We start from the raw sequence: 21,076 nt of genomic DNA, 5'->3' as shown, positions 1-21,076 counted from the left end.
GTTTGCTTGTCCAGGGGATCTTCCCAACCCAGGGATCGAACCCAGGTCTCCCACATTGCAGCTGGATTCTTTCCCAGCTGAGCCACAAGGGACTTAGCAAATGGTGGTGATGGGGATTCAGCTTCTGAAAGGAAATCACTCACCTCATTCCAGAAGCAAAAGGAAGGCCCCTCTGACCCCCACTGCCCCTGGGGGTGCTGAGAGCTGTGCACAGGCCAAGTGGGCTGGTCTGCAGATAAAAGTGTGTTTTGCTGGTGACTCCAGCATTTGCTGAACTTCCATGTATTTGGGGCCTGGGTTGGATGCTCAGGACACGAAGGCACGGACGGCCGTTTGCTCTCTCCTCCTCACGGGCTGTCTGGGGAGGTGAGGTGCAGAGACAAGAAGGGCTGTAGAAAGTGTATCCTTAGTGCCTGCCTTGAGCCAGACGCAGCTGCAGCCCTTGGGCCGAATGTGCTGATTCTCACAACAGACGCTGAAGCGGGCACCTTTTTATGCCTGTTTTATCAGATCAGGAAATCAAGGCACAAAGAGACTAGGTCAGGACAGTCAGCATACAGGATGGGACTGGAGATCTCAGAGGAGTTTGTTTCCGCCCCTGTGGCAGTCGCCGAGCAGTGCTGGGAGGAGGTGTCATGCTGACCGCCGCGCTCCCGCTGGGGCACTTGGGGCGTCAGGTGGCTAGTTGTAGCAGATGTGTGGGGGGTGGGGCTCGGGGGGTTGGTGGCTGAGTGACAGGTGGGTCGCAGTGGGGCTACGGACAGCCAGGCCAGGGGGCAGCCAGGCAGACAGTGGGGCTGCCTCCCTCTCTGCTGTGTCCCGCGTGCTGGCCCTAAGTGGACCCTCCCCCAGTCATCCAGACACACTTGTTTAACAGAATCTCCAAGTCATGTTGTTCATTAAAACTACTGCTTTCCAAAACATTAAATAGCTTTAAGAGAAACGAGCAAGCAAAGCTTTTCTTTCATAACAGATTTGCAAAGAGTGCCTCCCGAGGGCACCTGGTTTAGGCCTCAGCCCCAGGCTGGTCCTTCTCCCTCCTAGCTTCTGGGGCAGCTTTCTGAGGGGCTGCTGGAAGCCCCTCAGCATTGCCTCTCCCAATAGCCTCATCTTAGCACTTCCCACCTAGATGGAGCTGCCTTTCGAGCTGTAGGTTCTGGGGCCTCCTCATCTGCATAGAGCTGTGCTTTAGGTCTCTAGCTGGGGCAGTGAACCGCTCGCTACCCCCTCCCTGGTTTTGGTTTACGCACATTCTTTATGGACCTGGCTGTGCACCAGGGTCTGTTCTGGAGCTGCTGCTTGCCTCGGTGCAGTGAGGGTGCAGATGGGAATAACAGAAGGGCAGCGGGAAACTGGGAAACTCAGGAAGTCTCTGGCTCTGAACAGTCTTGCCCCTGCCCTGGTCCTCCCCTTCATGGCCAGCCAGGCTTTCCTGGAGCCGCGATCATGGATTTACCTGGAGCATCCCTGAGAGGAGAGGCCAGGCTGGAGTGGGGGCTGGTTCTGGCGGGTGCGGGGCTTGGATGGGACACAAGTCCCAGGCCTCCTCTCTTGGGTCAGGAGCGCATGCCTTGGGGAGGGAAGGCCGGGCCGGGCGGCCTCTGTCAGCAGCCCTGGGAGGACCAGCTTTGCGGGAGGGTGTGTCTGGGGCTGCAGAGGGCTGTCGCAGGTTCAGGGGCCCCGTGGCTGAGGCAGCACCTCTCTGGCTGTGCAGAGAAGCTGGACGAGATCCTGGCGGCCGCCGCGGAGCCGGCACTGAGGCCCGACATCGCGGATGCGGACTCGAGAGCGGCCACCGTCAAGCAGCGGCCCACCAGCCGGAGGATCACCCCCGCTGAGATCAGCGTAAGCCCGCCTGAGCTGGGGGCAGGGCCGTGGGCGGGACACGGGGCCACGGGGCCGCGTCCCCTCCCCCCGCTCGTGCATGTGGAGGGTGAGGGTCCCTCATTTGGACTCCACTCTTCAGGGGTGGGGGTGAAGGACCCCAAAGCCTCTTCCGAAGACGCTGGGGGCCATCTGAGTTCCCCGAACAGCCACAGTTAAAGCGTGCTGAGTGCTCACCCTTCTGGCTGTGGTGCTCGATGCCTCCTGCCTTAGGCAGGCTCTCTGCCCCCTGGAGCAAGGACCCTAGCCCAGCTGAGGCCACAGCATGGTGTGCCTCTGTCCCCCACCGCCCACTTCTGGGCTGTTTCCACCCGCCCCCCACCCCCCCCAGCCTCACCGAGGCCCCTGTCTGCAAGAACCCTGCCCAGGGCTGCCTGGGTCCCACAGCTCTGCCCCTGCTCCTCGGAGGCAGGACCTGGGTCTGGCTTCTGTGTCAGCACCATGGGCACCAGGGCTGCTGGAATTAGCACATGGAGGGTCTGATCTCAGGCTTAGGAGGAGGATGGGTGGGGCTGGATGGGGAACTAGGGACCCTGGTGCTCTAGAACCTCCATATACCCCTGCCCCCTCCAACTCTCACAGTCACTGTTTGAGCGCCAGGGCCTCCCAGGCCCGGAGAAGCTGCCAGGCTCCCTGCGGAAGGGGATTCCACGGACCAAGTCTGTAGGTACGGCTGGGCTGGGGGCTGCATGGGGCTGGAGGACTGGGTGGGTCTGGAGTGGGTGCCGGGCTGGAGGCCCCTGTCTCTTCCCACCCTTCAACTGAGGTTGACAGTTTCTCTCCGGGTCCTGCCTCTGCCTGGCGGCGGCCCAGGAATCTCATTTGTTTGTGGACATAGATGGGGGCGAGGGGATGTCAGTCCTTCACCCAACCAAGAAATACTTTGCTGAAAGATACCCCTGAGGCTTCTCCCCATCCCTCCCCACCAGCGGGCACCCCGGTCCCGCCGTCCCACAGACACCGGCGTCCCCGTCCCTGGCTCTCCTGTACCCTGCCTGGCTGTGCCCCTGCAGCCCGAGCTCATGTCACACTTCTGATGCTAAAGCTACTCTCCCCTTGAACCGCCTCCTCCCCTCTCCAGCACTCCAGCTACGTCTCTACGTCCCTCCTCTCCTTCACAGGCAGTTTTCTGCAGAAGTCTCCCTATTTGCTGTCTCCCCACCTGCCTCTTGGCCTGGGGCAGGCCAGCTTTGTCCATACTTAACACTGAAATTGTTCCCACCAGGGAATCCCTCCCAGGGGACACACTTGACTTTCCTGCTCCCTCCTCCTTGAAGTCTTCCTCTCTAGGACTTCAAGGACAGTTGCCGTTTCCCCCTCGGTTCTTAGTCTCCATCTCTCACCTGCGGGATGTGGGTCTTTCTCAAGGCTGTGTCGGCCTCTTTGCCTTCAGCACCTGTCCCCATGGGGCCTCGTTTCCCCTCACCCTTGGCCACCTCCTCCCCTGACCCTGGGCTGGATCATCTAAGAAGCCCTCCCCACCATGCCTCCCTCTAGGCATCGGGGCCCCCTTACCTCCCCACCTGTCCATCCATCCACCCACAGACACGTCCAGTTTTCTGTCCATCTGTTCACCCGCTGACCCCTCTGCCTGTCCACCCCTTTATTCCTGTGTGCCCGATGCCCAGCAGAGTACATGCCAGTGCTTACTCGAGCATGTGTTTACATGTGCTGGTTCATTTACTACTTACAGTAGCCTTCCTTAGACAACACTGTCAGTACCTCTAGATTGCAGATGAGGAAACTGAGGCAAAGAGGAAAAATGACTTGCTCCAGGTCACACAGCTGCCTTGCCTGTCTTCTGTCCACTCATCTGGCCAATCAGCTGCAAACTGATGGCAAACCCAATCCCTTATTCACCCCAGGGCCCTGCTGCTTAATACACACTCTAAACTGATGCTGGGCAGGGTCTGGGGACTCAGTTGGGGGAGGTGACATGTTTGCAGACAGCTCAGCTCAGCAGTTGCATGGTGGGTATGCAGGCATATTTACTAGGGAGGACCAGTCATGCTTGGGTGTCAAGGAAGGCTGGGGAGTGTGTGTTTGGGTTCAGACATGCAGGGCGCCTGGGGGTTTCTGGGAGATAAGGGGGTGAGTTGCTGAGCAGTGGTCCTTCAGAGACTGCTAGGGTCATTTCTGTAGGTGGAAGGTTGGGGAAGAGGGCATAGGAGAGTGCAGCTATTTTGGAGCCAAGAAGCACGTCCCCCTCACCTCCCTGGCCTAAGCCCTGGGCATCTGTGTTTCCTCCTCATGCTCTGGCTGCCCCACCTAATAGGAGTGGTGCGCTCCCTCACACACCTGGCAGCCCTGCCTGGCCAGGCCTCGCTGTCTCGTGCCTCAGTCTCTGAAGCCCCAGCTTGGGTCTCCCTGTGACCGCCGCCCGGGCTTCACCCTCTGTTTACCCTCCAGTCCACCTCCTTGGCCAAAGGGGGCTTCTGCAGTGCAGAGATCACCTTGCATCCCTGGAGTTACTCCTCTGTGGGCTTCTGCAGTGCAGAGATCACCTTGCATCCCTGGAGTTACTCCTCTGTGGGCTCCGCGTTGCCTCGGGGCCCTAGGCCATCCTCTGCCGCTTCATCTGGGGATGTTTGTCTCTGTCTCCTTCTGACTTGGCTCCGCATGCACTGTTATCCCCCCACCCTCACTCTCTCTGGATGACCTGTCCCTCAGCCCCTCCCAGTCCCAGTACTGAGCCCCGCAGGTCCAGATCTAAGTGCCTGTCCTTCAGGCTGTGAACCGCTTGGTGGAGATTGCCAGGGTTTCCCTTCCTGGACGCTCCTGGGCTCAGTCCACAGGGAGCTCGTCTTTAATCCTCCGTGCCCTAGCCTGCCACCTGTCACTCACTTGAACGTTGATGGAGGTATCAAGACTCTGGGGCTCCTCACCCCTTGTCCTGTCTATGTGACCCTGGCCACACATCTCAATCCTTGAAATTCAGGGTCCTGACCCATAAACCTGAGGACCATCTAGTACCTACCTCCTAAGGCCACTCTGAGGTTCACTCAGAGGGCTGTACTCATGCTGATAGTAGCTGTAGTCCTGCATCTTGAGGCTGGTGCACAGAAAGTGCTGGAGAAATGCCCAGGTTTATTATTTGGGCAGAGGGCCCCACCTGCTCTGCATCAGAACAGAGTCCCATTTTCACCCCAAGGCAAGTGGCTTGTCTTCACCCTGCCTTAGAACGCGGTGTGCCAAACCTCCTGCATCCTCCAGGAGCGCTAGCTGGTCCCGCGTGGCTCCAGCTCGTGCACAAGCTGGTGGGTGTTGAGCTGCGTTTATATGCCGCGCAAGAAATGTGGCGGGGAGGAGACCCAGGCCAAACCTGGCCCAGAATCTGTGTCCAGCAGTGGGGGTGGAAGGCAGACCTAAAAATGATGATGGTGATGACGACTGTAGCTGCCTTCCTGGGGTGCTTCTGGGTGCTCAGCCCTGTGCTCTAAGCTTTAAACGGCTCCACGTCACACTTCCGTGGGAGGGGGCAGGTCTCCAGAAATGAGGAAGCTGAGGTGTCAGGAGGCGAAGAAACATCAGACAGTAACTGGCAGAACTGGAATTCAAGCCTTATCGCACACCAAAGGCCCCCAGCCCCACCACACGCCCCTTGCGGTGCTGTTACGCAGACACGGGCGGGCAGTGCTGTGTGGGTGGACTGGTAGAGTGCCACGGCGGCGGGGGGCGGTGGGTGGGGACAGGCGGTCTGCACGGGAATGCGGCCAAGCCCTGAGCCAGGCCAGGTGTAGATCCACAAGCAGTCTTCCCAGAGCCCTGTGCGTCAGCTCCGAGGAGCCGCTCGTCCACTCTCCTTGGCCTGGGCTGTTTGTCGCCTGCAGCCTGACTGAGCGCGTGGGCGGCCCAGCTGTCCGCACTGCACACGGGCACCCGGGAGGCCCCGCCAGGTTCTAGCGAGGTGGCAGGACAGTGGGGGCCCTGCGTGTTCCAGCCCTGCTCTTGCACAGACCCTAATGACATTGGAGTGAGGCAGGAGGTAGGGTTCATTTTAACTCTGTGTTGTCCACGAGAGAACTGGGGCGTCGAGGGGCTCAGGGCCTGGCGTAGGCTTACACAGCCAGTAAGGAGTCAAGCTGAAATGTGGGTCACGTGCTCAGCCTGCCATCCCTCCTCTGCCCAGCCTTCCCGAATTTCTGCCACTAGGGCTACGGCAGTTCATGGGGTTGCAAAGAAAATGCCTTAGTGACTGAACAGCAACAAGGGCTATGGTATGACCTCCTGGCAGCCTCCCCCAGCCCAGTGCCCACGGGTCGCTAGGATGGAGCCTCTCTGGACCTGTCTCTTCACAGAGCACCACTCACCCGGGCCTCAGCTCTCTCTTCCTGGCCACAGTCCTGTTGCCCCCTTGCCTACAGTGAATCACTCCTGCTTGAGAGAGTTCCCCCTTATATCTGACTGTCTCCCTTCCTCCAACCCCGGTTGCCACCAGGGCCTCCCAGTGACACCTGCTTATTCCGCTGCTGGTGGCTCAAGAGGAGGCCTTGCTCAATCTTGGGCGGGAAGGCCTGCTCCGACCACCCCTCGCCCTTCTCTGCAGTTCCGTCCCCACTGCTGGGGTAGGGGTGGGTGGGGGCTGCTGTCTTTGGGCCCTCTCCATGGGTCAGAGTTGGAGTCTTCTCTCAAAAGTCTCTGCTGCTGGGCCCTCCTCTCCCCTGTATTTGAACCCATCCCTCTCCCCAGTCCGCAGGAGCCCTACCAACCTGACGCCCGGCTTGAGGTGCAGAGCCTGGCCTTCCGGGACCAGTCCAGCCTGAGGACCTTGCTCAGACCCCCTGCCCTGGGCTCTCCGTGTCTCCCCGTGTCTCCCTCTGCTCTGTAACCCTAGTGCCCACACCCACCCTGACTCCATCCTCCGGCGGGCAGGCCAGCAGCCCTAGCAGATTTTGAAGATGCCTTTGCGCCTGGGACCTGGGCTGCCCCCGGGGGTGGGGAGAGGGCAGGCGTCCAGGTCCGGAGGGGCCTCCTCGCAGGCCCTGGCCCTCGGTGCCACGGCTGGGCTCACCAGGGCCTCTGTCTGCAGGGGAGGACGAGAAGCTGGCGTCCCTGCTGGAGGGGCGCTTCCCGAGGAGCACGTCGATGCAGGACTCGGTGCGCGAGGGCCGTGGCATCCCGCCCCCTCCGCAGACCGCGCCGCCGCCCCCTCCTGCCCCCTACTACTTCGACTCTGGGCCACCCCCCACCTTCTCGCCACCGCCGCCTCCGGGCCGCGCCTACGACACTGTGCGCTCCAGCTTCAAACCCGGCCTGGAGGCGCGCCTGGGCGCGGGCGCCCCGGGCCTGTATGATTCCGGCGCGGCCCTGGGTCCGCTGCCTTACCCGGAGCGGCAGAAGCGTGCGCGCTCCATGATCATCCTGCAGGACTCGGCGCCCGAGGCGGCCGACGCCTCTCGGCCCCCGCCAGCGGCCACCCCGCCGGAACGCCCCAAGCGGCGGCCGCGGCCGCCGGGCCCCGACAGCCCCTACGCCAACCTGGGCGCCTTCAGCGCCAGCCTCTTCGCGCCGTCCAAACCTCAGCGCCGCAAGAGCCCGCTGGTGAAGCAGCTGCAGGTGGAGGATGCGCAGGAGCGCGCGGCCCTGGCCGTGGGCAGCCCAGGCCCGGTCGTCGGCAGCTTCGCCAGGGAGCCCTCCCCGACGCACCGCGGTCCTCGGCCCAGCGGCCTCGACTACGGCCCCGGAGACGGCCCCGGGCTGGCGTTTGGCGGCCCGGCCCCAAGCAAGGACCGGCGGCTGGAGGAGCGGCGGCGCTCCACCGTGTTCCTGTCTGTGGGCGCCATCGAGGGCGCCTCTCCGAGCGCGGACATGCCTTCCCTGCAGCCCTCGCGCTCCATCGACGAGCGCCTTCTGGGAGCCGGCGCCACCACTACCGGCCGCGACCTGCTGCTGCCCTCCCCAGTCTCTGCTCTGAAGCCATTGGTCAGCGGCCCGAGCCTTGGGCCTTCCGGCTCCACTTTCATCCACCCGCTCACCGGGAAACCCCTGGACCCTAGCTCTCCCTTGGCCCTGGCCCTGGCGGCTCGCGAGCGAGCTCTGGCCTCCCAGGCGCCCTCCCGGTCCCCGACACCTGTGCACAGCCCCGACACCGACCGGCCCGGGCCCTTGTTTGTGGATGTGCAGGCCCGGGACTCAGAGCGAGGGCCTCTGGCTTCGCCAGCCTTCTCCCCCAGGAGCCCAGCCTGGGTTCCCGTGCCTGCGCGGAGGGAGCCCGAGAAGGTGCCCCGGGAGGAGCGCAAGTCTCCGGAGGACAAGAAGTCCATGATCCTCAGCGTCCTGGACACGTCCCTGCAGCGGCCCGCTGGCCTCATCGTTGTGCACGCCACCAGCAACGGGCACGAGCCCAGTGGGCTGGGGGCCGAAGAGCAGCGCCCTGGCACTCCGGAGCTGGCCCCGGCCCCCACTCAGTCAGCTGTGGTCGCAGAGCCCCTGCCGAGCCCCCGGGCCCAGCCCCCCGGCAGTGCCCCCACCGACCCCGGGCCCGGCCAGGGCAGCTCCGAGGAGGAGCCGGAGCTGGTATTCGCTGTGAACCTGCCGCCAGCCCAGCTGTCCTCCAGCGACGAGGAGACCAGAGAGGAGCTGGCCCGCATCGGACTCGTGCCGCCTCCCGAAGAGTTTGCCAACGGGGTCCTGCTGGCCACGCCACTCCCCGGCCCCGGCCCCTCGCCCACCACGGTGCCAGGCCCGGCCTCAGGGAAGCCGAGCAGCGAGCCGCCGCCCGCCCCAGAGTCCGCAGCGGATTCGGGGGTGGAGGAGGCCGACACGCGCAGCTCCAGCGACCCCCACCTGGAGACCACGAGCACCATCTCCACCGTGTCCAGCATGTCCACCCTGAGCTCGGAGAGCGGGGAACTCACGGACACCCACACCTCCTTCGCTGACGGACATACTTTTCTACTCGAGAAGCCACCAGTGCCTCCCAAGCCCAAGCTCAAGTCCCCGCTGGGGAAGGGGCCGGTGACCTTCAGGGACCCGCTGCTGAAGCAGTCCTCCGACAGTGAGCTCATGGCCCAGCAGCACCACGCCGCCACCGCCGGGCTGGCCTCTGCTGCCGGGCCTGCTCGCCCTCGCTACCTCTTCCAGAGAAGGTCCAAGCTGTGGGGGGACCCCGTCGAGAGCCGGGGGCTCCCTGGGCCTGAAGACGACAAGCCAACTGTGATCACCGAGCTCAGCTCCCGCCTGCAGCAGCTGAACAAAGACACCCGCTCCCTGGGGGAGGAGCCGGCCGGCGGCCTGGGCGGCCTGCTGGACCCCGCCAAGAAGTCTCCCATCGCGGCAGCTCGGTGAGCAGGGCAGTGGGGAGGGTCGGGTCCCGTCTGCCCCGCCCCGTGCTCCTCCCCCGTGGCTCCGTCCCCCAGCCGCCCATCCCATCCCCTCTGTCACCTGTCCGTGCTACCCCGCCCTGCGCTCTCCTGTCCACCCCTCTGTCCTTTACCTGGCCTCGTCTGTCTGAGACCCAAGGCTCTTTCAGGGACCTGAGATGTCAGAGGTGCTCTTCTCTGCATCCCTGTTGGTGCTGGCCGTGAAGGCTGGGCGTGAGCACCTCTGCACCCTGCTGAGGCTCTGTGCCCCTGGGAATCCCCGAGGACTCTCTCTTAACCATAGGTGCCTCTACCATTAAGGGTCCTTCTGTGGTCCACTCTAAAGTTGCCGCTGCCCCCCGCCCCCAGCTGCTGGACTTCTCGGTGCCCTGTGCAAACCGCTACCCACCCCACCGTCCTCTTTGTGGCCATGTGGCTGTCCCATGTGGTTGGTACCATCTTTCCTCACTTCCTTTTGAAGCTTAGAGTACACTGGATCCTTTTCCTCCTAAGACCCACCACCAATTTCCTGTTTTCTGCCCCAGAAACATTTCTGTCACTCAGCACTGCCTTAGAGCCCCTCAAATACTGATTCCTGTGCGTGATTTTCAGAGTACATTAAGGAGCTATTAGATGGAAAGCATCCTCTCTCTCTGCACCTCCATCTGCTTCTTCCCCGTACCTTCCCCATTCCTCTGGCCTCCCCGCCCATCGCCTGCACAAGGTGGGGACTTAGAGAGGCCATGTGGTGCTCTGGACGTGGGAGAGGGACTGGGGGGCTGCTCTGGCTCAGAGTCTGCTGCCACAGCCTCTGGGCTCATCCCTTGGCTCTTCCTTTGAGGACCTCATTCCCAAGAGTGTGCCCCAGAGAGGACCTCCTTGGGCCTGTGGGCTCCATGGATGCTGGTAGGAGAGCTGGTCTGAGTCAGAGCTGGTCACCGCCGGTCAGTCCTTGTCTGCTTTTGCCTTCTGCACCCTGGCGGCTCTCCCCCACTTCTAGCTTTGTGGTATCACGTGGGGCTCCACCTCCTGACTCCTCCTCTCTACCATGTGACCAACCTAGTGAGTCTTTCCTGCCAGCCTTGGAACGCAGAGTTCACAAAGCAGTGAGGAGATCCAGGTTCACAAGGGCTTGTCCAATCTACTTTTTTCCCAGCTAAGGACTCAAAAGATAGGTGGGGGCTTGGGAAACTGGTGATGCCTCTCCTAAGGGGTTTGGGGAGCTACCCTCCAGCTCCTGTCATCCCGGGCTGGCTCTGGCGCCCTCCCCACTTTTCACCTCTTCCAACTCCCAGTTGAACGTGAAGGCCTTATTCCTACCAGGACAATGTTTAAAGTGCCCTTAGAGACGGTGTTAGGGGTGTGGCCAGGGGAGTCCAGTTGGAGTGAGCAGCCCAGGCCTCTCAGGAACAGAGCCCTGAAGGCGGGGTTTCCTGATGCAGCCTGGACCAGCCCCCGTCTTCAGTCTCTGCTTCTCCTGCCTCCACCAGCCCCTGCACCCCTTTGTGCCCCTCCTGATGAAAATTAGGGCCGTTGACAGTGGGTAGCACCACGCCTGGCACAGTGCAGGCCTTAATAAAACATCTACCAAATGCAAGTGCTGTCTTTTGTGATCTGAGGCCTAGGCAGGCAGCTTAAGACAGATGCCACAGAAGGACAGACACTTGGTTGAGGTTTGCTGGCTGTCGAGACCCAGAGCCGCGCTCAGGGCAGCCCAGGCCCCGTCTTCGCTCCAGGGGTTCCCGTGGGGCTGAAGCAGGTGGTCTATCAGCTGAGCCTCCTGCGGCATCTCCCGGGGTCTCTCCTGAGCCTCCTGCCGCGTCTCCCTGGGTCTCTCAGGAGCCTCCTGCTGCGTCTCCTGTGGTCATCTTCAGCATTTCCCATTTGTCGTGGCAAGGCTCTCTCGTCCAGTGGCTCTGGGTTGCATCAGGACCTGCGTGTGTTTCCTTTCTTGGATGTGGGGGTCGGGGCAAAGCCAGCAGTTCCAGCTTTTATATTGTATCTGCTCTGCAGGCCCACGGCAGAGTGAGTCTCTTTCCCTCAGGAGTTCCTGCAAAATCCGAGGCTCCGATTGGCTTCATCTGGGTCCCCTGTGTCCCCTGAAATGGTCGCCTGAGTCAGGGAGACCCAGGGCTGCTGTTGGCCAGGCCTGTGTAATATGCTGTTTTAGGGATCAGGGCTTGTGGTCAGCCCAGCAACTGGACAGGTGCTAAAGTGGGGGTGGGGGTGGTATCCAAAGGGGACTCGGATGATATTCCCAGAGGTACCAGGTGCTAGCGAGCCTAAAACAGGAGACTCCTTTGTGCCATGGCATTCATCAGCTTTAGCAACTCACTTTGTTCCCTGACATTGGCCTGGGTCAGATGGTCCTGGATATCAACCCTCAGCAGGTTGCATCTGAGTTTGTAGTCTTGGACAAACTACTTAGCCTCAGTGAACTGCAGTCCCTCGCTTGCGGAATAGTGAGGGTGGCCAGGTGCTCCGCCAGGGCAGCGGGTGGACTCTTAGCGTCCTTATGGGAAAATAAGCACGCTCTGCACTGGACCAGACCGAGTCACGTCACTTGGTCTTCACTGCCTTTCTGTTGGATGGATACATGAATGTAACCTCCACTTTCCAGACAGTACAGCTGAGGTTCTGAGGAGGGCCATTCCAGCCAGTAAATGGTGGCAGCTGACCTCAAACCCTGCTCTTTGTCCACTGTAATCTGGAGTCTCTGTCATTAAGCCCCTTCTGGTGACACACACAGGGTTAGTGTGCAGTAACTGCCCTCACATTCCCGGATGTCTGACTCTAGGTGAGAGACCACATAATCGTGGTTATCTGGGTCACTAAGGCCTTTTTTATACAGTTCTTTGTATTCTTGCCTTGTCATCTAGAACCAGACATCCTGGAGTGTGAAGTCAAGTAGGCCTTAGGAAGCATTAGTATAAACAAAGCTAGTGGAGGTGATGGAATTCCAGCTGAGCTATTTCACATCCTAAAGGATGATACTGTGAAAGTGCTGCACTCAGTATGCCAGCAAATTTGGAAAACTCAGCAGTGGCCATCAGACTGGAAGAGGTCAGTTTTCATTCCAGTCCCAAAGAAAGGCAACGCCAAAGAACGCTCAAAGTACGGTACAGTGGCATGCATCTCACATGCTAGCAAGGTAACGCTCAAAGTCATCCAGGCCAGGCTTCAACAGTACGTGGACCAAGAACTTCTAGATGTTCAAACTGGATTTAGAAAAGGCGGAGGAACCAGAGATCAAATTGTAAACATCCATTGGATCATAGAGAAAGCAAGGGAATTCCAGAAAACCATCTACTTCTGCTTCATTGTCTATGCTAAAGCCTTTGACCGTGTGGCTCAAAACAAACCATGGTAAATTCTTAAAAGAGATGGGAATATCAGATTACCTTACTTGTCTCCTGAGAAACCTGTATGCAGGTCAAGAAGCAACAGTTAGAATCAGACATGGAACAACAGACTGGTTCCAGATTGGGAAAGAAGTAAGTCAAGGCTGTATATTGTCACCCTGCTTATTTAACTTATATGCAGAGTACATCATGTGAATTGCTGGCTGGAGTCAAGCTGGAATCAAGATTGCTGGGAGAACTATCAACAACCTCAGATATGCAGATGACACCACCCTAATGGCAGAAAGCAAAGAGGCGATAAAGAGCCTGTTGATGAAAGTGAAAGAGAAGAGTGAAAAAGCGTCATTAAAACGCAACATTCAAAAAATGAAGATCATGGCATCCAGTCCCATCACTTCATGGCAAATAGATACAGAAAAATGGAAACAGTGATAGATTTTCTGTTCTTGGGCTTCAAAATCACTGCGGACGATGACCACAGCCATGAAATTAAAAGACACTTGCTCCTTGGAAGGAATGCTATGACCAGCCTAGATAGGGTATTAAAAAGCAGAAACATCACTTGGCCGACAAAGGTCCATATAATTAAAGCTATGGTTTTTCCAGTAGTCATATATGGATGCAAGAGTTGGATCATAAAGAAGGCTGAGCACCAAATAATTGATGCTTTCAAACTGTGTTGCTGGAGAACATTCTTGAGAGTCCCTTGGACAGCAAGGACATCAAACCAGTCAGTCCTAAAGGAAATCAACCCTGAATATTCATTGCAAGGACTGATGCTGAGGCTGAAGCTCCAATACTTTGGCCACCAGATGTGAAGAGCTAACTCACTGGAAAGACCCTGATGCTGGGAAAGATCGAGGACAGGAGAATAAGGGGGTGAGAGAGAATGAGATGGTTGGATGGCATCACAAACTCAATGGCCATGAGTTTGAGCCAACTCCAGGATGGTGGAGGACAGGGAAGCCTGGCGTGCTGCGGTCCACGGGCTCACAACTGAGCAGTGATTTCCCTCACGCAGAAATGCGTGTGTGTTCGTTCTTTAGACCAGCACCTACGTTTATCAACCGGAGTACAACAAACAGCTAGTGGATTCTGAAGTCACTACAGTTGAGCCCAGTCAGTGCCCTCGGCAGGCCCAGCCGCCTTAACCCCTGTGTGCCCCGCCCTTCCTTCGCCACTCCCCTCTGCGTCCCGTCGGCTCGTGCTCACATTTCGTCCTTCCTCCTCCTTGGCCTCAGCCCCGGGTGAAAGCACAGGCAGTCAGCGCCCCGTGCAGTCAGCGCCCCGTGCGGCCACACGTGTTGCCGGCTGGGGCTGCTGGGCGGCTCTTTGCAGCCAGCAGTGGCTAGAGTTTGGCCCTCACTTCTCACGTCGTGACCACAGCTGCTGCGGACACTGTCTGCTGGAGACATGTCCCGAATGTAGGAAGTTCTGGGGCCCAGGTGGGGCTGTTTCCTTCTGGGACTGACCCCAGCTGAAGCTTGAGGGCAGTTGCCACGGCCACTCGGTGGGTCACACCCCCGAGCCTTGTCGCCTGGACCCAGGCCTGCCCGCCTCCTCACCACAGAGACACCATGAGGGAAGAAGTACTTGCTCTGCCCACCTTCTCCACTGATAGCTCAGTCCAGGCTCTGTGTCCCTTTAGCTGCAAGACACTCTGTGGCCTGGAGATCTAAAAAGATCTCAGACGGGGAAGGAGAGGTTACCGCTTACGTCAAGGACTTGAAGCTTGGTAACTTGTGGAAATGTATCTGGAAGGCCCATGGACTTGGCTGCTTGCAACTTTGATCCCAGACCAGCTCTCTCTCTGCTTCCAGCTTTCAGTCTAGCCTGACAAGCAGAACATCTTCTCAGAGCCCCACGCCCGCTCTAAACTCCCTCTGTCTTCCAGACCCCGTGCTTGGATCTGAATCCTGCGTGTGGCCTGAGGGCTGCCTGTCTCTGAGCCCCACAGCAACGCTCGGCTCTGCTCTGGCTCTCGGTTTTATTCCCGTCTGAGCAGCATATCTGATTTTACCTAAAAAGATTCTTGGACACAAAGTTGGCGAGGTTTCTTCTCAGCGGTGCTTCTCAGAGCTTCTGATGTGCGGCATGTTGTGGTCTGACCATCTCCTTAGGGGGTCACCAGGTATCATCCCACAGAAGAGGCACATTTCTGCGGGGATGGAGAACCCTGCCCGGGGGACCCCTGTGGGCCCTGTCCTGCTCGCATCCGGGAGTCTGGCTGGAGCCTGACGTGACTGCAGGTGCCTCAAGGCCCATAGGAGTTGCTCTTTGGAAACTGGACCTGTCGTGTGCTGGCCAGGGCAGGACACAAGGGCCAGCACGTGTTCCTTGTTTGAGGAGGTCCTCACAGGTGGGGGACCTGTGAGGTGGGTTTGCAGGAGCCGTGATCAGGGCCTCAGGGGCCACGAATTCCACTGGAGGAGTGGGAAGGGGTCACAGGGGGCGCCCAGGGGTGTCTGGAGTGTTGGAGGTTGGAGCTGTGAGCTGGTGCGGGCAGTGAGAAGTCAGGGCTTGGGTGAGACGCTGACGCCAAAGGGGGCCTCGTGGTGCTCCCAGCCCGAGTTGTTTGAGCTCCTCTTGAGGGCTACTTCCCTCTATGAGCCTCTCAAGTTGCAGGAGGCCACAGGCCTAGACCTGCCCTGCATGAGTGTAGTGGCAGAAAGTTCCAGGCAGAGGCCGGGGCCGGGCTGGGCTGCTTCTTGCCTGTTGGCGCCGCTGGGCTGACAGGCAGTCAGGCCTGAGAGTGACACATCACGTGGCTCTTGTCTTATAGCATTTTTCCCCCATGCATATTGTGTTCCTGGCTTTAAGCTAGGTACCAGGAGTCAAGGCTAACAATTAGGAAGCCAGGCAAGAGGTCCTGAGCGAGCCCATGAAAGGTCTGGGATCAGAGGTAGCTGGGGGATGAGGAGAAAGGCCTGGGTTCATGAACCATGCGGGTGAAGAGACGGGGCAGCTGATGGGGGCTCCAAGGCCTCTGGTGCAGGAGGGACCAGGGGAGGAGAGCATGTGTGGGGACCCCAGCAGAGGTCTGGGGCTCAGGAGAGACTGGCTCGGCCTGACATGCGGCGTTCGTGGACACTGGTTACAGCAAAGGGTGGAGGTGGATGACATGGCCTGGGAGAAAGTGCGAACTAATGGGGGATCGATCTAGAAGGGAAGTGGAAGGGCACCTAAGAGGGGAACTGGTGGACAGGTCAGCAAGGGGACTCTGCTGACATCCTCGGTAGCTGCAGGGGCTGGGGAAGGGGAGGGGAGGCGCGATAGCCGACCTCACTGGTCCAGGCGCCAGGAGTGAGCCAGATAGTACAAGACTCAGACATCGGTGGGAAGGGTGCCGAGGACTGTGGAGCCTGGCTAAGCTGTCTGCAGAAAGACCAGGAGGTGTCCAGGGTGCAGGTGCCTAGTGAGGTACACGTGTTAGAGACTGTTCCCGGAAGCCCTCTGGGAGGCTGGCGGGGCTGTGCCCGGGCCGTGCCATGGTCAGGGCCTGGTGGGGAGGCCACCGGAGCGTGGAGAGCGGTGACAGACAGTGGCGGCTGTGCAGAGGTGGCGTGGAAACGTGGACCCAACCAGGGACGCCCTGGGGGTCCTGGCCCGGGACAATGTGGGCAGTTCCCTGTTCCCGAGGGGAAGGGGAGGAGGAGCAGACACCCAGCTGTGGCATCCCTGGACACTTCCTGCCAGGCCCTGGGGCCTCGGGGGGACAGCCGTGGGAGCATGATGAGCCCTCTCCCCCCTGAGGCCCCAGGGGATCGTGGCCCTTCAATCCCTCTCTCACACGCCTCCTGGCACCAGCCCTAGCCTCTGGCAGGCACCCTGCTCCACACCCAGGATCTCCCCTTGGCAGGGTCTCCCTGGCGCTTCTGAGCCAGTGCACCCTCATCCTTGGCCTTCAGCTCACCTCCTGCCAGGGCTCCTGACCCCGCTCCAGGAGACGCCTGGGGTGGGCACACAGGACTCCATCCTGAGACGCAGGTCCCCGGGCCTGGGAGGGATGTGCGGGGGCCTGGGCGCGCGGACAGAAGCGCTGACCCCAGCTCCGCTCCCTTGCCCTCCCTAGCAATCTCTACGACTTGGGCTCCCTTCAGCCCTTTGGGGTCCTCCCCACCCTCCACTGCTGCCCTACTTTGCCCCGAAATCCAGGTGGTACCACGGAGGCCAGATGTGGGGGAGAAGAGGGTTTCTTCTAATGATCGGTGCCTGTTCCCTGAGCCCGTCGCCCAGGTGCTCTTGGAGCCCCTCTCTGCTGGGGTGGGGAGAACACGGTCTGGCCTCTTCAAGAGGCTCTGCTCTGGATCTGAGCAACTGGGCGAGGCAGCGGGGACAGAGGCTGAGGAGAGGGAGCCAGGCAGCGGAAACCAGGTCGAGTAGGACAGAGCTGGATCTCCTGGGAGACGCTGACCTTGCACCGGTGAGAGAGGAGAAGACAAGACCTGCTTTCAGGGGACGACTGGTGCTCAGGATGCCCTCCACAATGTGGGGCAGGCACCAGTCAGGATGGCACAAAAGTTGGGGAACCCAGGGGAGGGGTCCTTAGCCCAGTTCAGGCAAGGGCAGAGAAAGGGAGGCGGGCCGGCAGCTGGAGGGAAGCTCTTGGGCCAGCAGCAGCACAAGGTCACAAAGCACCCCAGAGCCAGGTGTCGGCTGAGCATCTGGCACACAGGGCTCTGCGTGAAGCCTGTGGATGAGGGCCACAGAGCAGAGAACAGGCCACAGGCTGGCCAGAGGCCCACCCAGACCCACCTCGTCTGGCCTGCACTTCTCCTCGCCCTGCAGCTCCAGTGTGCTCCTTCCCATTGCACCGGCCCACTGCCTCCGAGCCTCCTCCCGGGGTGTCTGGCCAGCGGGTCCCCACCTGGCTGCGCACTGTGGTTCTGCCCGGCGCGCCCGCTCAGGGCCGGCGCTAACTCTCTCTCTCATTGCTCTCTCCTGCCCATCTGCATGTGGCTGCTCTGTCTAGCTGCGCAGTGGTCCCGAGCGCCGGCTGTGTAAGTGAGCATGCCCATCCCATGCCTCTCTGTGCACTGCCCGCCTGGATCTCTGCTGTGCTTGGTCTCGTGGGGCTCCGGTGCCACGGCCCGTCCCCCGAGGCTTCCCTTGGCCACAGCAGGGGTATAGGGAGACAAACTGGGCGGGGGCGATGTGGGATACAGGAGGGGGTTTTCTCTGGAGGAGGCCTCCCATCGGGCCTCCCACCACGGCCATGCTGGGGGGTGGAGGGGCTGAAGGCCGGATCCATCAGGTGACGCTGGGGAGTGCAGACCATCTGCGCACGCGTGTGTCTGTGAGTGTGTGCTGTTTCTGCACATATGCTGCTTGTCGCTGTCGTGGGCAGGCCATGCCGCTCCTGCCGCTGCTGCTGCATGTATGTGACAGACGTGGCTGCCGCTGCGCAGCGAGACCGCATGGCACGTGCCCCGCGGCCTCACGCCTGTCCTGCACGCGCTGCTCTCTGTGTGGATGTGAACGCCGCCTGGTGTCCGTCTCAGACCTCATGGACTGTTCCGTCTTGTGCTGCCACCAGCCTTGATCACGGCTCAGCCAGCCCTGCGGCCGGCCCAGGTCTCTCTGGGTCTCATGATAACAGAGGGGCAGTGCTGAGGGGTACTGCCAGCCCTACTCTCTAGGGTCTGGGTGGATGGGCGGTGTCCAGAGCCGGTGTCGCAGGCTGTCAGAAATGTCGGGTCAGCCCTTTGCCCCAGAGGCTGTCCTTGCTCAGGCAGCCTGCTCTCGGAGCCCCCGTGGAGTAGAGGGGCCTGGGCTCTTACTCCATTCAGTCTAGGGCTCCCCTTCCCCCAGCAGGGCACTGACTCTGGGGGCCGGGCCAGAGGAACCACGGGATCCTATCCTCCGGTCTCCCTCCAGCCCCAAGGCTACCCCGCCCCCGGCCCCGCCCCCAGCGTCCTCCTGGCCTCTGGCCCCGCCCCCTCCGCCCGGCCCCACCTTGCCTGGTACCCCTCACCTGGCCTTGACCCCCTCTCCCTCCGCAGGCTCTTCAGCAGCCTCGGTGAGCTGAGCACCATCTCAGCGCAGCAGCGCAGCCCTGGGGGCCCGGGCGGCGGGGCCTCCTACCCGGTGCGGCCCGGCGGCCGCTACCCTGTGGCGCGGCGCGCCCCGAGCCCAGTGAAGCCCGCGTCGCTGGAGCGGGTGGAGGGGCTGGGGGCGGGGGCGGGGGGCGCGGGGCGGCCCTTCGGCCTCACGCCCCCCACCATCCTCAAGTCGTCCAGCCTCTCCATCCCGCATGAGCCGAAGGAGGTGCGCTTCGTGGTGCGCAGCGTGAGCGCGCGCAGCCGCTCGCCCTCGCCTTCGCCGCTGCCCTCGCCAGCGCCCGGCCCGGGCCCCGGGGCCCCCAGCCCGCGCCGGCCCTTCCAACAAAAGCCCCTGCAACTCTGGAGCAAGTTCGACGTGGGCGACTGGCTGGAGAGCATCCACTTGGGCGAACACCGCGACCGCTTCGAGGACCACGAGATCGAGGGCGCGCACCTGCCGGCGCTCACCAAGGACGACTTCGTGGAGCTGGGCGTCACGCGCGTGGGCCACCGCATGAACATCGAGCGCGCGCTCAGGCAGCTGGAAGGCAGCTGACGCCCCCCGCTCCCTCCCCACGCCCCGGCCGCGCCCTGCGGGCAGGGCCCCCCTCCGCCCCCGGGCTGCGGGCTCGGCCCACTCCCCAGCCCCCACCCTACCGGCGCCCGGGCCAGGAATGTTGCATGAATCGTCCTGTTCGCTGTCGCTCGGAGACTTGCCCTGTACATTGCTTAGCGCCCTCCCAGGCCGTCGAGCCCCACCCAGCACACGGTCAGGAAGGGCGCGGGCCGTGGGGGGCTGGAGCGGGAGGGGGTCGGGGGCGGGGTGCTCCAGCCTGACCATCTCCCGCTGAGCTCCTGGTGGCTACTTTCCCAGAGGGGGTAACCTAGTCCAGCATGCGAGGTCAAGACACACCTTGGTGACTCGGGGGGAGGGGGGAAGACATTGGGGTTCTCGGTTGGGGGCCAAGGAGCCCCCTGTTTTGCATATTTTAATCCACTCTATATTTGGAACAAGAAAAGGAACAAATATCTCTGTCCTTAATAGCTTCCCTTCCCCTCCCCTCCAGCCCCCGGTTCCGCTGCGGCTGCCCAGTCTTCCATCTCTGGCCCCTCAACTGCCACTGCCACCCCACATGGGGCAGGGGACGCTCCAGCTGGTCTGGGGTTGGCCAGGGTCCTCGCACCCGCCCCGGGGCCCAGCTGGGCCCCCTCCCCTCGCTGAGCTATGGTGTTCCCCACCGACCCTTCAGGTGCTGCGTGGAGGAGGGGCGGCAGGCGGCGACTCCTGTGGGCCCTCGCACGGTCACGCGGCCTGGGAGAGCCGCCCAGGGCGGGTGTGGGCGCAGGGCCCTGGCACCTGCCCCCGGCCGTCTCCCTCACAGGGTCCCCCCCCAGCAGGGGTCTAGCTTCCTCTCCGCGCTGCTGGGCGACTACAGCAGAGAAGCCTCCCTGCCTCAGACCTGAAGTCGCCAGTTCCGCCCTGTGTGTGTGTGCGCACATGTGCGAGTGTGTGAAACTCGGGGTGCGACTGAGTGCATTGGAGCCCCTTGTGTGCCTGACTGGAGGGTGGTCCCAAGGGGCCACTCTGGACTAGTGTGGGGGCTTCGGAAGCTTGCACAGGGTGCGTGCATGGGTGTGTGCCTGTGAAAGCACCCCGTCTCCACTTCCAAAGAAAGTCAGAGGTCGTCTTGCACCCCGGGACCTGCTGTTTGCCCAGCCTGTCCCTCCAGAGCCTCGCGGAGCCTGAGTGGGCCTTCTTGGTGAAGCCTTGCTGCTTGGGAGAGGCCCCCAAGGGCCCTTGGAGGCAGTGCTCCGCCCTCTCTGGGCTTCTAGGGGGGATCATAGGGGCACCCCTAGAGTCAGGCCACTGCGAGCCTTGGGGAGAGGCAAAGACCCCAGTGGGCACCCCAGCCCCCCTTACTGTGACTCCTCACACTCAGCAATGACCTGTGGGGTGGGGGGCCCGGGACGTTTTTAAACCTAGGGTTTGGAGTCTGGACTAAGCTCCATCCACGTCACTCACGAGTTTCTGTTTATATTTCTAGCTTTTTTTAATAAAAATGAAAAAACCCAGAAAACAGAAGTTTTCACAGCCCAGGGGCTTGGCACGCCGGTCTGTGCCCACCCGCCCTGCCCCGGCCCACCGGCCCCATGCCCTGGGCAGATTCACACCCAGTAACCCTTTCACCAACAGACCAGGTCACACACACGGCAGCAGTCACTGTAACAGACTGCCACATACACACTCGTCTCACTCACCTGTGGGTTTTGGTTCCGTTCAGTTTGGGTTTTTAACTTTACAGGGTCAGTTCCGCTTCGCCCCTCCTTTTGTACGGAGCTCCACCTGGGGGGTTTCTCCCCCTGCTCCAGCTCCGAGGCCTCCTGACCCTGACGTTGTGATACACCCCACAGAGATCTATGTTTCTTATATTATTATTATTGATAATAATTATAATATTATTATGTAATAAATTTATAAGAAATGAAA

At 61.0% G+C, this 21,076-nt stretch overlaps 1 protein-coding gene across 6 annotated transcripts in view; it reads left to right on the top strand.

The window, feature by feature from the left end:
• Positions 1-21,076, top strand: part of SHANK3 (SH3 and multiple ankyrin repeat domains 3) — a 51,117-nt gene extending 30,041 nt beyond the window's left edge. For 3 of the 6 annotated variants that reach the window (XM_070371364.1, XM_070371362.1, XM_070371363.1), the window contains exons 19-22: positions 1,715-1,845; positions 2,467-2,551; positions 6,914-9,167; positions 18,550-21,076. In XM_070371364.1, the coding sequence (XP_070227465.1) occupies positions 1,715-1,845; positions 2,467-2,551; positions 6,914-9,167; positions 18,550-19,144 (3,065 nt within the window). In that variant the 3' untranslated portion in view covers positions 19,145-21,076. The other 3 variants (XM_070371365.1, XM_070371367.1, XM_070371366.1) reach the window with 3 other exon arrangements.

The sequence above is a fragment of the Bos mutus genome, chromosome 5 (genome assembly GCF_027580195.1).
Source record: "Bos mutus isolate GX-2022 chromosome 5, NWIPB_WYAK_1.1, whole genome shotgun sequence".
Classification (NCBI taxonomy): Eukaryota; Metazoa; Chordata; class Mammalia; order Artiodactyla; family Bovidae; genus Bos; species Bos mutus.
This window is presented reverse-complemented; position numbering and strand designations above follow the sequence as displayed.